This window comes from Macrobrachium nipponense, chromosome 45 (genome assembly GCF_015104395.2).
Source record: "Macrobrachium nipponense isolate FS-2020 chromosome 45, ASM1510439v2, whole genome shotgun sequence".
NCBI classification, from domain to species: domain Eukaryota; kingdom Metazoa; phylum Arthropoda; class Malacostraca; order Decapoda; family Palaemonidae; genus Macrobrachium; species Macrobrachium nipponense.
Genome location: NC_061105.1, coordinates 18,996,279 through 19,011,403, shown reverse-complemented (window position 1 = coordinate 19,011,403; position 15,125 = coordinate 18,996,279). Strand labels below are relative to the sequence as shown.

At 35.1% G+C, this 15,125-nt stretch overlaps 2 protein-coding genes across 8 annotated transcripts; one reads left to right on the top strand and one right to left on the bottom strand.

Moving 5' to 3' along the window:
* LOC135214434 (ferrochelatase, mitochondrial-like) lies at window positions 1-5,173 on the top strand. Its single transcript, XM_064248722.1, is given in 5 exon segments — window positions 1-88; window positions 539-704; window positions 1,599-1,761; window positions 2,866-2,981; window positions 3,330-5,173. Coding segments are annotated over 5 exon segments (678 nt in total). The 5' UTR covers window positions 1-56; the 3' UTR covers window positions 3,531-5,173.
* Window positions 5,174-5,859: 686 nt separating this feature from the next.
* Window positions 5,860-14,781, bottom strand: LOC135214432 (palmitoyl-protein thioesterase ABHD10, mitochondrial-like). 7 transcript variants are annotated; one of them, XM_064248717.1, is made up of 6 exons: window positions 14,701-14,781; window positions 12,749-12,876; window positions 11,216-11,382; window positions 10,852-10,996; window positions 7,171-7,458; window positions 5,860-6,261 (listed from the first exon to the last, which is right to left on the bottom strand). In XM_064248717.1, the coding sequence occupies exons 2-6, from the start codon at window positions 12,866-12,868 to the stop codon at window positions 6,100-6,102; spliced, it is 882 nt and encodes a 293-aa protein (XP_064104787.1). In that variant the 5' UTR covers window positions 12,869-12,876; window positions 14,701-14,781; the 3' UTR covers window positions 5,860-6,099. The 7 variants fall into 7 exon arrangements, with proteins under 7 accessions (XP_064104787.1, XP_064104790.1, XP_064104789.1 ...); XM_064248720.1 differs by having other exon boundaries at window positions 12,796-12,876; window positions 14,701-14,770; XM_064248719.1 differs by lacking the exon at window positions 14,701-14,781 and adding an exon at window positions 13,932-14,085 and having other exon boundaries at window positions 12,796-12,876.
* Window positions 14,782-15,125: the final 344 nt, after the last annotated feature.

Genomic DNA, 15,125 nt, shown 5'->3' with positions numbered 1-15,125 from the left:
ACTGCATTGCTTTTACACAATATCCTCAGTATAGCTGCAGCACAACTGGATCCAGCATGAATGCCATCCACAAGTTCTATGCTGACAGGTGATTCCCAAATAAGTTTTTTAATGAAACAGTTATAAGGTAGATAGTTTTAGCTGGTTTTGAGGTAGTTTAAGCCATTGTTAAATGTATAAACTTTAAGTTAGTGAGTGAGCTTTTGCTTTTTCAAATGGAAAGTCAGTGATTCGTTAATCCTGTGTAACAACGTTATGATTACTATTATTTCCTTGGAATTAGAAAACTATCACAGTAAATGATTCTTATTGAGTTTATTCACATTGATGCTAGATCTTACTTCCCAAGTAATGTCTTCGGAATATCATTCTGTTTATACAGTTACCAGCAATTTTCCATTGTTCGGTACTGTTTGAATTGACTAATTGCTCATATAAATTACAGTTCCTTCTATATGTAGATATTAGTATTTGGGAAATGATAGATTTGCTTTAAACAGTCATGCTTCCCCATCGTAAATTTTATGTTTCTCTTCAGAGCTGAGGAAACCAAGATGAAATGGAGTGTCATAGACCGTTGGTGCACAAATCAATTTTTAGTTAAGTGTTTTGCGGAAAATATACAAAAGGAGTTGGACCAGTTCCCTGAGGAGAAACGGAAGGATGTTTTTGTGCTTTTTTCAGCACATTCGCTGCCTTTAAAGGTACTGGACTAACTTTTATCATGTTCATGTGTGCTCAATACACTTTTATTTTTTGGGACTGACCCATCCAATTAAGCAACCATCATAAGTGCTAAGAAGTTGTTTAGCATAAAACTTTACTGTACATAACTATTTTGACTTAAGTTTAGATGCTTGAACCTTTAAGCATAAAATTTGTCTTTATTTTAGTATATTTTAGCTAAAATTTATATACAGTGTGTGATCAGGTGTTCTTTTCTCAAATTCCTGCATAAAAATCCTAATAGCCCGTAAAGAATAATCATGTTCTCTTAAATACGAGACATGAAGACCCTTCTTGGAAAGTTGTTTAAAGAATTCTAGCATGACACTAGACAATCCTTTACAGCAACAAACAATTCTTAAGCTATCTAGGAGACATGAGCCCTTTAAAGCTATGAATTTTGTCTTGCTCTAAAGAATTATGTATTGTTATGCTAGAATTCTAAGAATTTTATATTGCTGTAAAGAATTATGTATTGTTATGCTAGAATTCTTCATAAAACCACACAAGACGGGTCTTCTTTGTCTTCTCTATCCAGCCCCCATAGTTGGATAGTAATGTCAGTTTATCTCATGTGGTGCACTGTAGCATTACTTACAGTCCTTTGCAGTGTCCTTTCATCCCTTAGCTGCAACCCCTTTCATTCCTTTCACTGTACTAACTTTGTTCTCAATCTCTCTCTTCCATCTTGCTATCCACCCTCTCCTAACAATTGGTTCATAGTGCAACTGCGAAGTTTCCCTTCTGTTACGCCTTTCAAACCTTTATACTGTCAACTTCAGTTTCAGTGCTGAATGACCTCATAGGTCCCAGTGCTTAGCCTTTGGCCTCAATTCTACATTCTATAACTATCCAGTGTTGTGCTTTAACAGCAAGTAGGTCGCGGGGGACCCTTTTATTTTCTGCTGAAGTAGGAGCTACGGGTGCAGTTGGTAATGCAAGAATTAGGATTCAGCAATCCATATCGTTTAGTGTGGCAGAGCAAAGTCGGACCACTTCCCTGGCTCTCTCCAGCAACGGATGATTGCATTAAAGGTAAGTTGAAGTCTTTTATTGTTATTCTCTATAGGGGGTTAGTGCCTTCAGTGCACTGTATGCAGTACTTAAGGTTTATGCAGAGTCCCCTTGGCCCCTAGCTGCGACTCCTTTCAATCCTTTTATGAACCTCTGTTCATATTCTTTCTTCCCACCTTCTAATAATTGTGCTTTAGTGCAACTGCTTTGATGTTTTCAGCCTGTTACACCTTTTACTCTCAATTTTCCTTTCAGCACTGAATGATTTCATAGGTCATATCAGTTGGCCTTTGGCCTAAATTCTATTCTATTCTTCTTCTATTAATATTATTATACTTCTACTATTATTATCAGTATAGTGAATAAAAAAAGTGTGGCGTAACATCGGGGACCTTTGGGAAAAATTGCAACTGTCTCAAGGAACTCCTAACTGCCACAGCAGGGGAATGACCTCAGAGCTACTTCTGGTGCACTTTTCATTTTAAAAGTTCCTCATCAACATGTCAGTTTTCTTCTTTTCAGTCACTTTTTAGCTCCTTAATCTCAGTGCATTTTTTTGTCATGTTACTATCCTCCGCGTCGACTTTGAAGCATAATAAAAATTAAGAATCAAGATGAATTAAGGTTATTTTTTTTGGTGATAATCTTATGGACTACATTTCCATAAATTAATATTAAACATACTGCCATTCTCGCAGTCTTATATTCCTTGCATAATTCAAGTAAGAACAGTCGTGACTACAGAAGAAATTTGAAAATAAATGTCATTAGTTTGAGTTTGACTTTACTGTCAGATAGATGCAAAGGGGTGATAGATTTGGTCTTAATTAGGTTTATTGTATAATTTGGTGGAGTCAGATAATTTTCTGTCCTTCATGATAAAGGTATTTTATGTTTTTTTTATTATTCACAAGTCTTTTGTAATTCAAGGGGTGTGATATCCTAATTCAAATATTTTACTGCATTTACCAAATCTTTTACATCTCAGTAAATATTAAGAAAGAGTGAGGAATATCACTGTAATTGTCAATGTAATTATCTAATGGGTATGATTCTAATGGTCATTTTTTAGTATAGTATTCATCTTCATATTTCATATGTGATGTCAAATTTTTTCGCTTGCAGGTCTCGTAGAACGAGGAAGAAAAAACATTATTTTGGTGCCCATAGCATTCACGAGCGACCACATCGAAACACTTCATGAACTCGACATTGAATATGCCGAGGAAGTTGGAGAAAAGGTGGGCATTAAAAAATCATCATTTGAGTAGAACTCATGGAGTCAAGGGTAATTCTCTTTGAATCCCCCTGTCTGCAGCTTACCAGATCTGGGAATAAACTGAGACCCTTTCTTGAGTGATTCTTGATATATTGCTAAAGATACTCTGAAAATCTTGAGGCTTTATGATGAGGACTGTACTCATAATTTAAGGATGTATGCATTAGAAACATAGATATGAGAAATTTTCATCAATACTAAAGTACTGTATTTTGTAATTGGAAAGCGGATCCATTAATAATTGTGCATTTATGATTTTAATTTTACATCAAACAAATAGAATATTTAGGTTTATAATTCCTTTTTCCAGGTTGGAGCAGAATGCATTCGCCGTTGTGCATCACCCAATGACCATCCACTCTTCATTGATGCGTTAGTTGACGTCGTAAGCCAGCACCTCAGAAAGGGCCATCGTTGCTCAGAACAGTTCCTTCATAATTGCCCTCTCTGTATCAACCCATCCTGTTATGCCTCCAAGAAGTGGTTCAGATATGCAACAAAAAAATTCTAATAACTTCCATTCAGTCGGAAGGCAGGACGAACAAAATAAGGTTCAAGACTTGGAAAATAAAAAAAAACATTTAGTTCCACAGATGGGGATAGGGCAGGGTGCACATTTGCTTGCAGTCGTTTATAAGGTTTCTTTTATAACCTTGGTTAAATCACAATCAGCAACATTACAACTCGCAGAATATTCTGAAGAATCATGTCTATGTATCTAGGGTTAGATTGTGTCTTGAGATAAAGAAAATGACTGTTGAGAAACAAATATATGAATATATGTCCTACATTCTTCTTAGTATAAACGAGTTAGATGGAAATTTTTTGTAAATTCCTACGCTATGTTAAAATATGGGAATGCATTATGTATATATTTGTTGTTACTTGATGGATATCCAAATTTTTAGATATGAGAAATAACCCGTAAAATCCAAGGTGCTAATTAAGATTACTGTTGCTAGTGTTCTGCAATTTTTAATTCGCATTATTCATGTCAGACTTTTACACTTGTGATGAGATCATTTACTTTCAAATTGCTCAGAAATATTATGGTGATATATATGTTGAAAATGAGTTAAGATAGTAGGGAATGTTAGAGAAGAAGTACTAAACAGCAAAAGAGGTTCGTCCAAGATGCATTGGAATGTACAAAGTTGTCTTCCCCAATCTGTCTTTTCCTTTAGCCCACAAAGTTTGAAGGACCAGAAACCCCAAGCACCATATACCATAGATGCTAAGTGGTGACTGTGATTCTACCAGAATTTATTGGAAATGGAACATTTTGCCAAAATATCAACCATCACAGATTTTGATGTGAAATTATAGCTAAAGTAGTAGTTTGATCTACCTTCACAGTCAAATGTAGATCAGATGTTAGACTTCAAAAGATATCTCTAACATCTGACATTTTTAATTATTGTCTCTTCCCACTGTTTCTCTCCCCAGGTATTCATTCTGATCTGAGAATAACATAACCCGTGTGAAAGGATGTGTGAAGGTTAAAGTGGTTTCCAGTGCGTAACAGCTCCCTTCATCTTTTATCACCATATTTCTTGCTCTCTGATGCTAAAAGCAAATGATTATAAAAGCAATATTCTTCCTCTCCCATTGTGACTGATATACATAAAAAGTAAGTTGGGAAATTTCAATTGAGGGTTTTCTATGAGTTTCTCTATGCTGTAATTTCTTGGGCTAAGTAAATATATTTGGGTCTTTGAAACTATTGAATGTAATGTAAGGTTAAGTCATTTCTGAAGTACTTAAGTAATAGGCCTGGAAGTATTGCCCAGGCTTTTTGTTTAATATTAGCCAATGTACATTGCTGTTTTTCTGGTAATTTGATAGCCTTATCTTTTGATAATTTTTTCAGTTGAAACTGAATACGTACAGGATTTATTTAAAAAATTGTAATCACAGAAAAAAATAATGACTAAATTGTATTTTTCTGTTTTTGTCATAAGAGTATTGCCTTGGAATTCTTAGCCACTTTGATATTGATCTCTGTTTAATCTTGAGTAGTTTTGTCAAATATTGCAGCTTGGAAATTGAGAGTAATATGTAATATTTTCAGGAAACATTAATTAGGTTTTGAATGATGATGTTATTTTGCGAGTTGTATTCATTTTCCATGATGACTCATTCTGGACCTTTCAGTTTTTTTATTTTACAGTAATGAGTAATTTACATGCACAGTTCACTTTGGTCATGGGTGCTTATCATGTAATCATATTGTTTTGGTTGAGGGTATTTATCATTTAATCACAAGTGGTTTCCCTCATGATATCTGTTCATTCATTATCACAGCATTGTTGATTAGATAGATATTTTTAGAACGTTATATTCTTTGTAGAATGACTATTTATACGAGTACATTTGGAAAATGTATTTGGGTTTTGTTTTATTGGCCCTTTTTATTCTGAACATACATCAGTTCTGGATTATTGTAAAGACATTAACAAAGACTGCAAATATCATAATGACCGTCTTGGCAGTCACTATCAAGGAAAGATCCTAACATTCTTTCAGGATTTGAGATAAAGTGTATTTTTATTCATTTTCAGCAGCTATGTCTTGTGATTCTGTTGCATTGCATTGTCGGACAGTAAAGGATGGCATTCAGGTATTCAGCATCAATGCTTTCACTTCAGATTTTCCTTTTTTCCTGGTCTTCATGCTAGTACAATACTTCCTTACTGCCTATGGGTTTCAGTATTTCTTAAGTGCAGGGTTCCACTTGTTTTTTATTTATATTTTCCATTTGATACTTAAAAAGCATGTTTAGCATTATACTCTCTTAAGATTTTTGTGGGCAGTAATGGCTCACTATTAAGAAATCCAACTTTAGCATTAACCTTTTACTTTGATTCAAAATATAAAGTATTTGATAGTATTTACAAGCACATTAGATGAAGATATCAATACAAAGTCATTAGTGTTTAATTCAACACATGAAAGGGCTCATGACATATGAATGAAAGTTTTCGTGTTAATGGGCACATGACATAAAATCAACATAAACTTTCCCCTACTTCAGCCAATACAGTGAAGCATTTACTTATTCAAAGCTCTGAACCAACTGTTTACTTGGGTGATGTCATTTCCAGAATCTTGTCACAGATTAGCTTGATCTTTTCTTCGCTTGCCAGGCGGTGGTCACCATCCTTAAGGTACTGTAAGTGGGAATCCGGGCCCTTCAGTGCTTTCAACAAAGTGAGTGATTCCATGAAGGGCACATCCTTATCCTGGGAATATAAGAAAATGTAGTTTTGAAGAAAATATTTCTGATAACTAAAAAACTGCTTTAAAGGGTCAATTGTGTGTGATAAAAAATAGGATAGAAAAATTTAAAAAAAGCCATTTTTGTGTGACAATAAGTAGGATATGAATATTAACAAAAATGAATAAGAATGGGGGCAAGTCAGTCAAGAGCTGTTGGTCTAATATGAATGGGGCGTCAAGTTCTAGAGTATGTATTTCCAATCTGGGGAAAGACCTGTAATATTCTCATTTCTTGCAAAATCATTGTCAACAGCTTTGATATAATGACTCATAGCACAGTTTGAAGAGGGGGTTGCCCAGTATAATGTCCCATGGGAAGGATATACACTAAAATTTCAGGACTTTACGGGACATCAGTCCATCCAGATCAGACCCAGTACTGTATGCACTTTTAATAAGATAGTTTCTCTAATGACTTACCAGCAGCCAACTGTCTGGTCTCATAAGACAGTAGTTTCTCAAGTTCTTCTTAAAGTGAGAGGAAGGAGCTATGAGTATTGCTACCTTAATTTCTCATTACATACTAAAAGTTATATCTTGTCCATATTCTGCTACCATATTTTCAGGGTACTGGTACTGTAATCAGCACATTCATAAAGACTGAAAATAAGTTTCCAGAAAACTACCTGTAGAGTCCCAGACATGTAAGTGCAGGCTCACCAAAATTACAATAAAGAACTTCCAACAGATTGTCAGTTTGAAAAAATGGCAAGGAATGGAGTGCAACAGGATAAAATCTTTGGACAGTAGTTGTTGAAGAATAACAAATTTACACATCATTACAAACCAAAGTTGGACTTTTAGACTCATTATAATATAGCTCATAAGTAATCCTGGTTGAAAAAAATATCCCAAAGCCCTGAGTAACATACCTTTAAGCCATGAATTATCCTAACAGGACAAGTTACATCCAGAGAATTTGCTTCTAGTGACAGTGCACATTTTCTCATGTCGTCAAACTGTGCCTTCATCAAAGGGAATGACCCATAATCTGGATTATAAAGAGGCACTACGCCGCCCGCTTCATATTTCTTCAGGCCTTTTTCATCTAACTGACTGCGCAGTTCTTTCTCATATCTGATGTGGAAGTTTATGCCTGGGGCAATCATCAGGATGCTATTAAACTTCGCAGGGTGTTCCTGTGCAATAATGCTTGTTATCTAGTGGGAAGAAGAAAGGAATTTATTGCTGAAAAATGAAAATGTAAGCTTGTGTTGAAGACATAATGAAAGGCAACACTTTGAAACTTTGAACACACAAGCCTGAAAATATTTAGAGATATTACATTCTTTGTTAAATAAACTTTAAAACTGATTATTTGAAAGGAAGTACATGCCAACACACAATTACATTTACCAACACTCAAGACATAATATAAATGGTCGATGTCGCATTGGTAATCATATAAATAAATAAAAATTACTCCTTTGCTAGACAGCATACTCCATAAACTGTAATATGTACACTATTATCCTACATGTCTCAGAAATATAAACAATACATTAAAAATACACTAGGTATACTATGTATATCTGTGTAGTAGATACAAGCAGTCCTTGGGTTATGCTGGACTCGGCTTATGCTGTTCTGAGGTTATGACGCTCTTCAAATATATTCAAGTGCCTCAGTGGTGTGATTGGTATGGTCTTGGCCTGCTACCTCAATGGCTGCAAGTTTGATTCTCGGACATTCCACTGAGGGGTTAGAGATGTGTATTTCTGGTGACTGAAGTTCACTCTCGACGTGGTTCAGAAGTCACGTAAAGCCGTTGGTCCCGTTGCTGAATAAACACTGGTTCCATGTAACGCAAAAACACAATACAAACAAACAAACAAATACGTATTCATAAACAATTATTTCTGGGTTACAATGCTGATCCGATGAAAGAAATATGGCTCCAAAATGGCAGAATGGTCAAAATTTTGAGTTTTTTCATGTAAAACTCAATAAAAATGAAGGTTATGTTGTTTTCAAGGCGGCCAAAGGATTAAAAGTAAGGTTTTCTTACGATTTTCAATTATGTCCCGGTTTACACTGCGGCACTAGAATGGAACCCTGTCGTAAACCAGGCACTACCTGTATCTTACATGTGCATCAGTATTTTACTGAAAGCATGCTGGTTACATAGCCTACAGTTCTGATTCGCTTTCTTTACCTCAAAATCAAGATTTTTTTTTTTTTTTTCTTTTTACAAATGTGTTCATGAGATAATGCTGAAATCTCTTAAATTATTAGATCTGCCATCATCCTAAAGTTAAACTCTAAAGCATTTTGCTTTTACTCCACAAAGCCCTCCTTGTTTTAATCAGAGAAAAATTTCTGACATGTCACTGCATAACACTTATGCATGATGCAATGCTGTGCAACAGCTTTGAACTGAATGTGTTTGCAGAGCTAAGTTCTCCTGTGTTCATTACATAAGTATCTTACATACATAGCAGTTTCCTCCTCCTTTACATGTGACTAAGAAACACAACTGTTTCTCATCAATTACAAATCTCATCTTTCTGGAGGCTTCCCTCTACTCAACTCTGTTAAGGAGTACTGTGTATAGATGTGTTCCGAGCTGTTGCAAGATTTTCCTCTATTTATAGTTTGTGGTCCAATGTCTTGGTGAGCAGTTTGCACATCTGAGTTAATTAATTGTACTTTGTATTATTTGTACTGTACTTTCACTTGTGATGAACCAACTATGTAGTACTTCTATGTTTGTACCATTGTAACTCTAGAGTGCTTTGTCTGAAGGTCTTATCACTAGGTTAGGTATAGTTTGTGCAACTCTTTCATAAATTATATCACATCTACAGCTGTGTCTATTTGCATGGGTTTGAGTTTCCCATTTATTTCTATTTGAGCCATAAGACGTTCTTGTGCATGTTTGTTCTTATGCACACTTTCTTCCTTTGAGATGGAGCCACCATTTGAATTTATGGTTCTATTGATCTGTTTAGTGGTCTTTTGCTTAGCAAAGTTACACTGACTTGTTAAATGACCACGTCTTGTGTAGTTATTGCATGTCTGACCTGATGCTGGGCACTTATCCCAATCATTACTATAATGATCTTGTTTACCACATCTATAGCATGATTTCTGTTGAGGTTTTTGTGTGCTTATGTGACTTATTTTTCCGCGAGTATGCAGTAGGTTTATCTTTGTTACACTATATACTTGGATATACTAGAGCTAAGCTTACTTGTTTGAAGTGTTTGTCCTTTCTTTGCATGTTGGTAGCTCTTTGGTATAAGGTACATGATTTACTTGGCTACTCCAGTTATTGTGAGTCTTACCTACAAGGACATTTGACTGGTAATTAGCTGTTTCTGATGCTCTTGCTATTTCCAGAACTCTTTGCAAGGTTTACTTTTTCTTGTTGCGATTTCTTTCTAAGCTCTTGTGAGTTACTCCTTTCTATATCTTGTTCTATTAACCTGACTTATAGATCTAAAAATTATCAAGTTGCAGCTAAGTTCTTTAACCTAGTCACAAAAGAATCTGTTGTCTCACCTGATTCTTGATATGCTTGGGTGAACTGATAATGTTCAAAGTATTTATTGGGTTGAGGAGCAAAATATTTTGTGAGCCCTTCAATTGTGTCCTGAAATGAATCATCTCTTAGATTCAAAGTGTTGTACACTTCCTCAACTTCTATACCTGCAGTATGAAGAAACAAAGCCTTCTAATGCTTTTCATTTATTTGCCCTAGTGCTTCTAGATAAACCTGGAAGCTATCTATCCACTTTTCCCATCTTGTACCCGCTGATTTAGGATCATCAACGATACTAAAGCTGTCTAGACATTTGATATCTATCGGCATGTTTGCTGTGAGAAACTTAGAAGTTTGGGTTGGGCTAGGAATTTGGAAGCTGGATCTGACTTAGGATTTGGAAAGCTATCTAGCTATGCTAGGTTACCTTATTTTGTTATTTACACTCACAACTCATACCTGCGTAGACCAACCTTGAAAACTTTGATTCTTTAAACCAATGCTTTTTTGTCCTGTTGGCGCTCCAACTTGGTGCAGTGCTTTAAGTATGCTGGTTAGAAGGAGGTGAAGCCATCTCATTGAGATTGTTTTTGTTTTCAGGTAAACTTTGTCCGATTAGGGTCGTTGTCTTTGTTGTGTGTCTGCATGGGCTATATAACACATTACAGTAACTTAATGTTGCATCAAGTTACAGCACCGTAAGTGCCATTAACTTGATGACTATTCTTGCTATTAGCACTGACAACAGCGCTGTAACTTAATGCAACATCAACAACATCAAGCTATGGCACTGTAAAATGCTGAAAGATCAAATCGGCAAATCGACATAAGTTGGTGGTACCGTAAGTCGAGGACGCACAATAATAATAATAATAATAATAATAATAATAATAATAATATAGAAACGGCACACATAGTAAAAAAAGTGATGGACTCCTAAGGAGGCAGGATGCAACCCGGAACCCCACACTATAAATACCACCCAGTCGAATTGGAGGACTGTGATAGAGCAAAAAAAAAAAAAAAAAAAAATAAATAAAAAATAATAATAATATTACGTATAACATACCCAGCCACCCATTGATGAACATACAACGAGCTGCGGTCCTTCGGTAACTCTGAGCAGAATTTCTCTGGCATCTCGAACCCAGTGACTAAACGTAACCTGCGTTATTTTCACACCTTTACTTTCACCTAAACCAGAAGGATCATATCTGTAAGGAAGAAAAAAACATTTTTTATATTTAGAATAACCCCCGTAAGAGAGGGTAGTGCACCACAAAGGAATCTGCACAAGAAAGCCATTCAAACAAATGACAAGCAACAGCAAGTAGTAATCATAATTTGGATCTGACAACTGGAATGATAAAAAGAAGAAAAAGTAATAATGAATGTCTGTTTTTAACTTGAACACACTAGTCCAAAGATCTTACCTCACATATGGAAAGCCATTTTCCTGACAAAACTTGTAAAGGCTTACAGCTTTAATGCCACTTTTGTCTGACATGAATCCTGGAATGTATATGATACCAGGTGTCCTGGGACCTGGAGATTTGGCGTAGGCAATCTCACGAGTCAACCCTGCCTCTTCATCTTTGATCTGCAGGAGGAGTGTAATTACTAGTAACTTATGAAAATGTACAGATACAACATACGAAAATGAAAGAAAAATGATTATCTGAACAACACTTGTAGATGGATGAAAATGAAGTAATCTCATCCAATGACAGGAAACGCAATTTAATAACACTTCTAGCAATATTCAGTAAATAAAACTCATAATGCCTAATAGTAATGATTTGTTTAACCTAGAATCACAAGAGTAAAACAAATACAGAATTTTCCATTTCAGGACAATTATTAAAGACTTTAGACTGATCTATTTTATTCTCAAAACCTATAAGTATTTAGTAAACTAAGACATTAGAGGACAAAGTGAGGAAAACCCCAAAGCAACAAATATAACATTTATGTCCAGAAAATACATAATGACATCATGCGCCAGCCTACAATTTGACTACTTGAATAACTGAAACAGATAGTAAATTAAGTTTACGATCACAGATTTCAACAGACTACAAGCTGTGGCTTTAATGAAGCTTATTTGAGTACTACACAGGGATGAACAATAAAGCATTTAAACAGTAATTGATCTTTCTCCTCTGAGCTGGGAATACTGTACCACTCAAGTGAGCTAAAGCCATCAAATCCTTCTTTTCAGCAGTAATACTAGTCTTGAAAATAATTGACTACTGTCTGCCATATGGCAGACATTAAATAATGATGATGTTGGGATAATGTGGATTTGATATTTGTATGGAGTAGGCCACACAGGAGAAATGTTGGGCAATGTTCAATACCTACGAGAATGGAGGCCAGGTACATCATACATTATCTGCTTGAAATCATAATTATTCTTTCTTATTTAACTGACCACAATTTTCAAAGCAACAGGCAGTGATGACATTTAAGGTAATGGAGCAACATCCATGAAAATCTCATAATAGTATTAATACCGATATGGTGAAGAAATCCCAAACAGAGTAGTAGGTGTAATTAGTATATATTAAAATAATAGAGCTTTTGAGAACCGGCTCGAATCTCCTCAATATCTATCTGAGATTGAGAAGGAGGATCTACCAAGTTCTCAAAAACTCTTGTTTTGTATATATCTTAAATATATATTTTACACTTCTGCCACTGAGGATTTCTTCACCAGTGGGAAAAATCATATCTATACGTACCATCTTCGCTTAAAGTAAATGTTAAAGGAATGGATAATTATCCTAAATGACCCAATGGTACAAAACACAAAATAGCTTCTAACATTTCTTTAGCTAAGCAAGGATTAGTACATAACTTTAGCTAAGCAAGGGTTATAGGTATTTATTTAAAGTTTAGGCATAGATAAACTGATAAAATGAATAACTATCTTCAAGCATTACACTGGAAGATAGTTCAGCTACCTCAAGGAACTGGGTTGGCGGATCAGCTGCAGAAACGTGAAAGTTACCTTTGGAGTTCGTCTGCAAGTTTTGCTTAAGCAACAAGGAATAGAGTCTCGAAGCATGCCGAACACCGGCCATCGTCCAAGCTGAAGAAAAACAAGGAATGTAATGAAACTGGGTTTTGAGTGCAATGATATAATCATACTTCACTTTACACTTGACAAAGAAATCTGAGGTGGTAACAAATCACAAAGCTAATGTTTTTACAAGGCTGCTAGAGAACCTACCTCATCCTTATATCAAGTCAATTCACATGGGGTAATTTTAACAAAATATCATGACTTTACATTTAATTTTCTAATACACTACTGTGAGCAACTACATGAATAAAATGTCAAAACATAGGCTAGGCTAGCTTATAATAAACTACTGTACTTGACTGGTTTATATTTCACACTAGGACTTACACCTATGGCACCATACGTTAGGTTATGTAGTTGAGCAACGCCCACTCCACCATACGAATACTTGACAAGCCGCTATCACTTCAATTAACAGGACTTTTTTTTTTTTTTTTTTATTAAATACTTATAGGCTAGGTAGGCTATAGAAGACTGGGTATTAGGCAGAGTAGGGAGACTGGGATAGCACAAACTTTCACAGAATAAAAGTTACTCGACAAGCTCTAAAGAACCAAGTGCTCGATACTAAGTGTTACTTTGAGGGGGGCATAAGCGGGCAAAGGTGGCCCCTAAGGGCAGGTCAGGGTATGGCACCATAAATCAGGTTAGGAAAGTACCTAAGTCTTGCATCCTGTTAGGTTTAGGTCAGGGCACGAAGCTATATAGGCCTCTCAATTCATGATTAAAATAGTCCTAACTGTCTACTCCAATACAAATAAAGGGAAATAACCATACTCCTACATCTTAAAAATGGTAATATATATATATATATATATATATATATATATATATATATATATATATATATATATATATATTATATATAAATGTCATCGGCAACTTCATAGGCTTTTGGTGGGTCATCATTAGGCCTACGTCTAGGCCTAAGGTCACATAAGCTTATTTAGACTAAAGATTAAAAGTTAAGCAAAATGTAAAATATTTATAAAACATTTTAACACATTTTACACACGAGGCTACGACATTGTAACACTACAACAATAAAAAAATATATTTACTTTATAATTGATAGGCCTATGGTTCCAACAGTAATAGTAGTAGTAGTTGTCAGAGGAAGATGAGATGGCATTGCCTTTATAAATGTATTAATAAATGGAGATGACCTGTAACGGCTCCTACATTTCCTTTAGGATTCAATGAGAAAAAGCGGGTCTTTGTAACGGCTCACCGTCTCCCTCGTATTAAAGTTTTTTCTTAACTCTTAAGTTCTTTTGTTGTTAAGTAAGGAAATGCAAGAACTTCATTTTTTAAGTAGCATAATTAAAAGAGCTTAGTTTTTAAGTAAGAAAACAAAAAATAACTTCGCTTTTAAGAAAATACGATACCTCCGCTTTAATTAAGAAATTAACAAGAGCTTCGTTTTAAAGTAACGAAATAAGAGAGCTTCGTTTTTAATTAAGAAAATAAAAGAACTCCGTTTTTAAATAAGGAAATAATAGGAATTTAACAATTGACTGTCGTTCAACTTTCGAAAAATGCTTTTAAAAAAAAGTCCATGTGTTTTGAAGGAATCTGCCAGTTTTCCTATAGAAAATAATTTTCAATGTAGTATAATGATTACTATGCAATATTGACAACACAGTATAATGATAAAGTCGTCATGTTTCGTCTGTTTCATTTCCATCACATTGATATTTGTAAAATAACTTCATTAAGAAAAATCAACATCAGTATCCACGGTCAGTTCTGTTTCTAACCATTTCAATTTCCTCACGTCAGACTTGCGAATTATCATTTATCATGCAATTTAAAAACCTTCAACAATACCTTTTCAAATTCCACGTCCTCCGCTAACTAAAGGCATTTACCTTCGACAACACAAAACTGTGACGTCTTACTTAAATATGTGCCCTCCGATCTAGCTTTATCTTATCACGATTCTTATGAATTAAAACTGACAAGTGGATCACATTTCACCAAGTCATACTTACTAACCGCAGCACCTGGTTTTTTATCATAAATACTTGAAATCTTGCTCTCAGTACTGCGTCATATCGATTGCATCATTCCTGCCAAGCAATTAATTTAAATGGACACTGTTTGCCACTTCTAAATTAATTTGTTTGTCATACCAAAATTAAATCTTGGAACTTTACCTTTACTAAGTCTAGGGATTGAAAGTTCATAGGCCTACCTGCCTTTTAGTATGATACCTCACAAATGCCGGAGTGCTGATTCTGCCGTAAAATTTC

Excerpts from the sequence above, each read along its gene's own strand:
- LOC135214432 (XM_064248715.1), bottom strand. Across the intron at positions 11,383-12,748 it reads CGCCAACCCAGTTCCTTGAG|ATCAAAGATGAAGAGGCAGG; the intron begins GTAGCTGAACTA and ends CTCCTCCTGCAG. Across the intron at positions 10,997-11,215 it reads AATGGCTTTCCATATGTGAG|ATATGATCCTTCTGGTTTAG; the intron begins GTAAGATCTTTG and ends TCTTCCTTACAG.